Here is a 9716-nt window from a genome sequence, read left to right as displayed (position 1 = left end):
TATATATATATATATATATATATATATATATATATAATTTATATATATATATGTATATATATATATATATATGTGTGTGTGTGTGTAATGTATAGATATATATATATATATATATATATATATATATATATATAATATATATATATATATATATATATATATATCCGGTCGCGCTTAGTGGCATTGCCAGACATATAACTATCCTGTCTCTCCCCTTCCTTAGGGTAAGGGGAGGAGGGTTTAGTCATACCCTGGTGAGATGGATCCCCGAGAGGTACACCCGGAAACCATAATCTCCCACAAATAACCGAAACTGCCGTGTCGTAGTTAGGAAAAGGGGAGGAGTGGCAAGGGTTGAATCTGTGTGCGCATATTTTTCTAAACATTTAGCCTCTAATTTTGACAGGTTGCGTACACTAGTGATATATATATATATATATATATATATATATATATATATATATATATATATATATATATATATATATATATGTATATATATATATATAGTATGTGTGTGTGTGAGTTTGTGTTTGTTTGTAGATGTTTATATATGTACATATATTGTTACGCAGATTGATATCCGCTGCTATTGTTGAAGTAAAATATTTCTCCTCATGTTTGCGTATGGAAATGTAATTAGTGTTGGTACACACAAAAGGAACAATATCTACTCAATCTTGGCTTGTAGATTTTGTAAGGATATATGGGTACTCCTGATAGGGTACTTGTGCTACCGTATTTTTATACGACTGGTCTTGTCTGAAATTCATTGTTTAACCAATTGTTGAATTGTTGTGTCCAGACTAGATTATAGTTTTGAATTAAAAATAATCTCTCTCTCTCTCTCTCTCTCTCTCTCTCTCTCTCTCTCTCTCTCTCTCTCTCTCTCTCTCTCTCTCTCTCTCTCTCTCTCGACAAGTCTTGATGTTCATTGAGATTATGCCTGAAGATTTATCAAAATATTGTCCTACTTGGTTTTGGTTGAGGCTCTTTTTATTTTTGATACACTTGACCTTAGGGTTGTGTGGGCTGAACAAATTATGTACATCTATTTTTATTTAGTTCCTTTTTTGCCTACATTTTCTTATTCCTCTTTCTTTTACCGGATGTTTCTTGCTATTTATGCATTTTGCATGTCATCCTTCAATAACGTCTCCCTTTTCTGTTTCTTTATTCTTTATCTTCTTTATCTTTTCTTTCACCTGCTTTAAAAAACACCGTTTAAATTTCTTTCGAAAATTTCCCAAATCCAGAGACCACATCCATCCCGCACTTATTTTCAAAGAGGAACTTGGACGACTTCTTAAAATATGGACTTTTCACATCTCCAGTTATATCATCAACTGAAGAATCTTGACGTCCCCGGTTAAGAAGCGCCATTTTAACTTCTCTTGAATGAAAGAAATGTGGGGAAAAAGGGCGACAAGTTCTTGCAATAGCCTTGACAAGGGGTCGCTTTTTCTCCTTGGAAGGCGAAAAGACTTTTTCTCTCTGACCGATTTTCCGAGTGACGGGTTTTTCTCCAGACTGATTTCTGGTGAGAGGATGAGTTTCCTCACAAACCTTTCATGAAGGCTAAAGACATTTTTCCCGTAGACATTTCATGGCTGTTTTCAGTTTAAAGTATCATCTTGTTTTATAAGTGTCGAAAACAAGTAGTTTTTTCCATATTTTTTTTAGGTTTCTTATCATAATGAGAGGTCCAGTTCAAGATTATATTTTGTTGGTTTCGTAAATAAAAACATTATATATAAAATATTTAAGTTACCGTCTATTGTTTTATATTTTAGTAAATGATTTATTTTGGGTTTGAATAGTAGATACAGAAGGACTGAGAAGCTATTTCAGAAAAACGTAAATAATTACTGCATTATGAGCCATTTAATCGCTTTACCTCTAGTACCTAGAAATCTTTCCCTTCTCTCCAGATACCCCCCTCCCCAGAAACCCTTCTCCATCGTTTCCCCTCTCCATAGTTTTCCTTCTCCATCGTTTCCCCACTCCGTCGTTTTCCCTCTCCACGGTTTCCCCTCTACATTGTTTCTCCTCGCCATTGTTTCCTTCTCCATCGTTTGCCCTCTATCGTTTACCCTCTCCATCGTTTCCCCTCTCCATCGTTTTCCCTCTCCATCAATTCCCCTCCATTTCCGTTCTCCATTGTTTCCTCTTTCCCTAGTTTCCCCTCTCCATCGTTTCCCCTCCATTTCCCTTCTCCATTGTTTCCTCTTTCCCTAGTTTCCCCTCTCCATCGTTTCCCCTCCATTTCCCTTCTCCATTGTTTCCTCTTTCCCTAGTTTCCCCTCTCCATCGTTTCCCCTCCATTTCCCTTCTCCATTGTTTCCTCTTTCCCTAGTTTCCCCTCTCCATCGTTTCCCCTCCATTTCCGTTCTCCATTGTTCCTCTTTCCCTAGTTTCCCCTCTCCATAGTTTTCCCCCTCCATAGTTTTCCCTCTCCATCGTTTTCCCTCTCCATTGTTTCCCCTCTCCATCGTTTCCCCTCTCCATAGTTTTCCCCCTCCATCGTTTTCCCTCTCCATCGTTTCCCCTCTCCATCGTTTCCCCTCTCCATTGTTTGCCCTCTCCGTTGTTTGCCCTCTCCATCGTTTCCCCTCTCCATAGTTTTCCCCCTCCATCGTTTTCCCTCTCCATCGTTTCCCCTCTCCATCGTTTCCCCTCTCCATTGTTTGCCCTCTCCATTGTTTCCCCTCTCCATCGTTTCCCCTCTCCATAGTTTTCCCCCTCCATCGTTTTCCCTCTCCATCGTTTCCCCTCTCCATCGTTTCCCCTCTCCATCGTTTTCCCTCTCCATCGTTTCCCCTCTCCATCGTTTCCCCTCTCCATCGTTTCCCCTCTCCATCGTTTCCCCTCTCCATCGTTTCCCCTCTCCATAGTTTTCCTCTCCATCGTTTCCCCTCTCCATCGTTTCCCCTCTCCATCGTTTCCCCTCTCCATCGTTTCCCCTCTCCATCGTTTCCCCTCTCCATCGTTTCCCCTCTCCATCGTTTCCCCTCTCCATAGTTTTCCCCCTCCATCGTTTTCCCTCTCCATCGTTTCCCCTCTCCATAGTTTTCCTCTCCATCGTTTCCCCTCTCCATCGTTTTCCCTCTCCATCGTTTCCCCTCTCCATCGTTTCCCCTCTCCATCGTTTCCCCTCTCCATCGTTTCCCCTCTCCATCGTTTCCCCTCTCCATAGTTTTCCCCCTCCATCGTTTCCCCTCTCCATCGTTTCCCCTCTCCATAGTTTTCCTCTCCATCGTTTCCCCTCTCCATCGTTTTCCCTCTCCATCGTTTCCCCTCTCCATCGTTTCCCCTCTCCATCGTTTCCCCTCTCCATCGTTTCCCCTCTCCATCGTTTCCCCTCTCCATAGTTTTCCTCTCCATCGTTTCCCCTCTCCATCGTTTCCCCTCTCCTACCAACGTCTTCTCAATCAAAGATATGTAAATTGTAAATAACTTGCTTGAAGAGACCATTCCTTCATTCCAGTTCAAAAATCCAATACTTTATTCTATTTACACTTGTTTGCCTGGCAACTGAAAACAGGCGTTGTTGATATCCTATATCTATTTGTTCGTGTCTACAAATTGGTACCTAATATGAGTACATATAGGTAAGTGAATATAAACTCAAACATGCATTTTATATGTGTGTGTATATATATATATATATATATATATATATATATATATATATATATATATATATATATATACATATATATACATATATAATATATATTTAAGTTGGGGTACCTGAACACGATAAAAGGGTTTGCTTATCACCATGATCAGCAAAGCCGTACTAGTCAGGGCCACCCATACTAGATTGGTTTGGTGTGAACGATCAATCGACATGTCTGGAGCCTTTGCCCTTCAGTGGGCGAGAAACGGCTGTATTTGTGGTTGATATATATATATATATATATATATATATATGTGTGTGTGTGTGTGTGTGTGTGTGTGTGCGTGCACATACACTTCTGGTAATCGTTACCTACAGCCCAGGACCCATCATAAAATGACATTTTCAGATTAGAAAATAATTTCAACTTATATTCATGAATGTTGGTTTTGTGGTCTTTTTTTTTTTTTTTTCTTTTGCTAATTATTAATTCTTCAAGATGTCGTGGTAACGGTAGGTGCTTGTATAGTATTTCTTTAGCGGAGATTACTCATTTCCATTAAACTAGAAAATGAATCTATGTTTCGAATTATTTTCAGATAATCGTCTTGAGAACAGTTACCTTTGCTTTACTATAAATGACTCTTGGTAGGGAATAAAGAAAGGCGATCGTCTCCTACTACAAGAATAGCTTTATTATATTATCGCTTATATGTAATTGAATATCTTATTAACGGAAGGTAAGGTCCAATAGATCATTTGATAAAAGATACAATTTCAAAGGAGATAATTTTGCGTATTTTGTTCGTCTCTGATAATGAGATGAACGAGAACCCGACAATCATTAAGTAAAACTTCTATGAAGTCCTAAAAGCGGTACACTGGTAATCGACTGCATAGGTTTGTGCGTTTGAAAATGACTGGATACCAAAAGTCGACTTGACGGCAATACTTTGTTGCAGCTGCCTCGAAAATCTCTCGTTGGAAGATTGAGTTGAGTGGTTGAGTGTTTATGGCCTGCCTTTTTGTGACGAAAAAGAAGGATCTCTGAAATTGGATGACGTACTTCACCGTCTATCACGTTAATTGAAGTTTTTGGTCATACCGACGGTTTCCGTCTTGTAGGTTTAGGCGAGATTTCAGTCCTCATATGACATTGGAAAGGAGAAAGATGTTCCTTACCGTTGTTCTCGGCTTCCATGTTAATTGTCACTGACGTTCTATTTGCAAGGATGCCTTTGAAGACACGTCTTGGCCTATTATAACACAAACAGAAGGGAAAGGATGAAAGTCATGCTTTATTCTAATTCTGTTTTGAGAGAGAGAGAGAGAGAGAGAGAGAGAGAGAGAGAGAGAGAGAGAGAGAGAGAGAGAGAGAGAAATACTAAAGTTACGTCGACCTGTTCTTCATTGCATCCATGGCCGTATCTTTCTTTAATAGTTTAAGCTTTTCATATTTTGATCACGTGATTTATAAGTCATTTAGTAAGGCCTTTTACCTTGTTTTATGCAATATTCTCTTTCTTACTTTATTTAACCCAATCATATATTTGCATATCCCTTTCTGAGTGGGGATACCTGAAAATGGTGAAAGGGCTTATGTATCGACATGAGGAGCAAAGCTGTACTAGTCAGGGTCACCCATACTAGGTTGATTCGCTGTGAGCGACAGACAAAAATCGCCCACCATCACCTATCCGCACTGGTCAGCGTGGTGGTAAACACTGGCCAAACCCCAGACATGACTAAAGACATGTCTAGGGCCTTTGTCCTGCAGTGGACTAGAAACGGCTGAATATGTTATATATATATATATATATATATATATATATATATATATATATATATACAGTATATATATATATATATATATGTGTGTGTGTGTGTGTGTGTGCATGTGTGTGTTTGTGTGAATTATAAAAATATTATCTGTGTATAGGTATATTCACTACACGTCTTTTCCTCCTAAAAGATGAGAGTGACACAACCTTTTCTTGCCCTAGCTGACCCTGGGTGTCATTCCAAGATGTGTTAATGGATGCAGACTGATAGGGATTAACCCATGGACGTTGCAAACACAGAGTCAGTGCTCAACTAAATAGCTCAATCAAGATCTAGCAGTTTGAATGTGAAAGTGATTTAGCCCTGGATTCATTTTGAGTCTCGGATTTGAAAAGTTAAAATTCGAACAATATGTAGATCTACGTACTTATATACCTATTGACAAGAAAATATATTTATATATATATATATATATATATATATATATATATATATATATATATATATATATACATATATATGAGTATGTTTGTGTATATATATATATATATATACATATGAGCGTGTTTGTATATATATATATATATATATATATATATATATATATATATATATATATATATAAATAAATATATGTATGTATATATATACGCAATGTTTATATATATTTTCAAATTTAGATGTAGACGAAAATACTTGATATATATTAAAAGAATTAGTTGATGAGCATTAAAAATATTATTCTCTCTCTCTCTCTCTCTCTCTCTCTCTCTCTCTCTCTCTCTCTCTCTCTCTCTCTCTCTCTCTCTCTCTCTCGGAATTGAAGGCCCGCTATTAATTAGAGATAAAGGCCTCATTAATCGTAACCATTTCCTTTTATATTGCATCAAATTCATCGTTAATTTCCTAGTGTGCCTCGTTAATATTGAGCGCTGGAGCCTTGTAGCGTCTTGCATTAATGCAGAAGGGATGTCTTCTGAAACACCGTATCCTGGTTTCGTATCATTTCACGGGTGACCAGATTGTGGGGGAGAAAGGTGGACCACAATATACTGAATGAATATACTTATGCAATGGGGTTCGTCTTCGCATTGCAGATCGATAGTTAAATTATATATATACATATATGTGTATATATATATATATATATATATACATATATATATATATATATATATATATATATATAGGATAAATTTGACACATTTGGACGCGTTTTTCATATTTAAATAAGCCATATATTTTAATACATTAATGTCTGGGTTCCTGGATCAGGGTTCGATTCCCTGCCGGTCGAAGCTATTGCCTTGGGACTCTGATCCCTAGGACTATAATAGAATCTAGACATTATTGTATTAACGTATATGGCTAATTAGAACATGAAAAACACATTTAAATGTGCAAAATTTATCATTAATCGAATACCAAGTACAAACATACCGATTAGCTTCGATGGTGAAGATGGGATGATTTCAATTCTAAGTACAAAAAAACCTGAAATCGACAGGTATAAGTACAGAAGAATTGTCATTGCTTTCATCTTTCTTCGTGACTAAGAGCTATGGCACTGTCATTACAAGTTTCCTGTACCAGGGTTAGATTCCCGGCCGGTCAAAAGCTATTGTCTTTGAGTGGTTCCGCTTTTCGACTCTGATCCCGATGTCGATAAGGGAGTCCAGACATTAATGCATTAATATATATATATATATATATATATATATATATATATATATATATATATATATATATATATATACAGTATATATATATATATATATATATATATATATATATATATATATATATATACAGTATATATATATATATATATATACATATATATATATATATATATATATATATATATATATATATATCTAGCCCTTGCTAGTCCACTGCAAGATGAAGGCCTTAGACATGTCCTTCCACTCCAGTGTTTATGATCTTTCTATGCCAGTTTATATCCGCAAATGTTCTTATATCGTCCGTCAATCCATCTTTTTTTCTTCTTCCCCTTCCTATAGTGTTCTCGAAGAAAATATCTACACTGTCCTATATCTTGTAAATTTTGTAGTGTTTTTTTTTATGTTTTGAAATATAAAAAAAGTGTAAATTTCCCTTTGTAATTTTCTGTTCATACATATCAAGTTATTATTACCAATGTAAGATAATCGTTCCATTTTCCATAGCGTTGATATATGACATTTTTAAAGGCTAGACGATATCTTACACATTTTTCCTCAATGAGGAGGTGAGAGGTTCTAGACTCCTAGAGGGTGTTTATTTTCTGGCCCTTAGGATAAATACTCTTAATACAACGTCATCCATTCTCCTTGCTGTGATCCGCCGCAATTTTCTAATGCAGTATTTCCATGTCTAACTGAACCCATTTATTTCCTTTCTACTTTACCTTGATTCCTGCTTTCTTTCTTGCATCGTGCTGTCCAACCTCTGTTAACTTCATAGAACAACTGCTCAGTTGCAATCCAATTGCACCCCAGCCTCCAGCTTGTTGCTATATGGTCCAAATACTATACAGCAAATCAGCCATTGCACCATGAATGACCATTCATGCGCTCACAAACAAACACGCATGCACGCTCGCACACACATACATATACACATACACACACACCCACATATACACATACACACACACCCACATATACACATACACACACACCCACACACACACACACACATATATATATATATATATATATATATATATATATATATATATAGATAGATAGATATGTATATATATATATATGTATAGATAGATAGATATGTATATATATATATATATATATATATATATATATATATATATATATATGTATGTATATATTCTTACGAAGCTGGTCTAGTGTAGAGTAAATACAGTAATTTCTTAATGATTTTATATCTTATTTGTGCATTGAAGAGATATTAACTAGCTCTTAAGATATGTTCTTCTCGTGTAGATTCAAGTTTATGATGTAAATTACGTAAGACTTTCGTTGTTAATTTCATTGTATTTTTAATTCAAGTCAGTATATATAAATTTACGTTATTTTTAAGAATTGACTTTTATTTCACGTAAACTGTTTGAGAGTGTTATGTGACGATACAAGATAGGAACAAGGGCTTATGTAATGTTCTTTAATATTTTTATGAGGTATTGCCTCATGTTTGTGAGAGAATACTTAATATGCCACGTGCCTTGGAAAATTCGCGAAATTTTTTTTTTTATTTCGGGGACAAAGGGTGGGTGGAGCTAGCTGAATGAGAGAGGTTGTCCCGTGTTCCATGGTTACTTGGTAACTCTGACACCTTAGCCCAGCCCCGATGCTTCCAGCACTTGCTCTCCTAGAATCTTCAGGAAGTTGCTAAGTTCCAAATAATAAGGCTATCCCAGGGTTGCATAGATAGACAGAGAATTTCAGCCTTAAGACAGCCATCTCCCCCTCTCTCTCACTCTCATACACAGCTAGTGCATTGGTTTAAAAGTGTACAGTGAAATATCGAAGTTTTGGTGTGATGAGTTCTTGTAATTATAGAGTGAGTACTTATAAAAAAATTCCCTCCAGGGCGGAGGAAGGTGATAGATTCTTGTATTGTGATCTGATTATTTATTTTCATTATTTATTTTCATTAAGTGGCAAACGTAAATATTTTTTTCAGATTTAATTTCAAGTGGAATAAGTGATTGTATAATTTTCATAAGTGTTATTTCTTTTATCTTAGTCTAAGGTTAATTCAGATATAATAGTTCAAGTCAAGTTATTACATAATTTTCAGATGGTAACAGTTTTTTCTCTATCTAAATTTTGTTCAGACTTAATATTGTGAGTGATTTATTTGTTTTATGTAAATCCTTTCAAAGTGTTGTAATTTATATAGAATATATTTATTTTTGTAAAGAGTGTATCATTTCAATCATCAGTGTTTAATGCATATCCGCTCATATCCTGTTAATGAACGGAAGTTGGAGTTGTTTGAATATTCGTATTAATAATTATCCAGTTTTGTTTTGAGTGTACTTAAAAGACCTTTGGATATTCAGTGTTTTATATATTGCTATCTGGGAGTTAGAGTTCGTGTATTAACATTTTCAAATGTAACAGACTTAATGTAAAAGCAAACAAGTGTGTTTGGAATTCGAGAGGTTGTATAGCCTACCAATTGTAATATATATATATATATATATATATATATATATATATATATATATATATTATATATATATGTATATATATACATTAATATATATATATATATATATATATATATATATATATATTATATGTTTGGTTCCTAGACCCGGGAG

General features: G+C 35.3%; 1 protein-coding gene across 1 annotated transcript; it reads right to left on the bottom strand.

The window, feature by feature from the left end:
• Nucleotides 1–2352: 2352 nt before the first annotated feature.
• LOC137640415 (octapeptide-repeat protein T2-like) lies at nucleotides 2353–3384 on the bottom strand. The gene has a single exon (XM_068372971.1). The coding sequence runs from the start codon at nucleotides 3382–3384 to the stop codon at nucleotides 2353–2355; it is 1032 nt and encodes a 343-aa protein (XP_068229072.1).
• Nucleotides 3385–9716: the final 6332 nt, after the last annotated feature.

Source organism: Palaemon carinicauda, chromosome 5 (assembly GCF_036898095.1).
Source record: "Palaemon carinicauda isolate YSFRI2023 chromosome 5, ASM3689809v2, whole genome shotgun sequence".
Taxonomy (NCBI): Eukaryota; Metazoa; Arthropoda; class Malacostraca; order Decapoda; family Palaemonidae; genus Palaemon; species Palaemon carinicauda.
Note: the sequence above shows the minus strand (reverse complement) of the source record. Positions and strands in the feature narration are given on the sequence as shown.

Excerpts from the sequence above, each read along its gene's own strand:
- LOC137640415 (XM_068372971.1), bottom strand. The coding sequence starts at position 3,384 with ATGGAGAGGAAAACTATGGAGAGGGGAAACGATGGAGAGGGGAAACGA.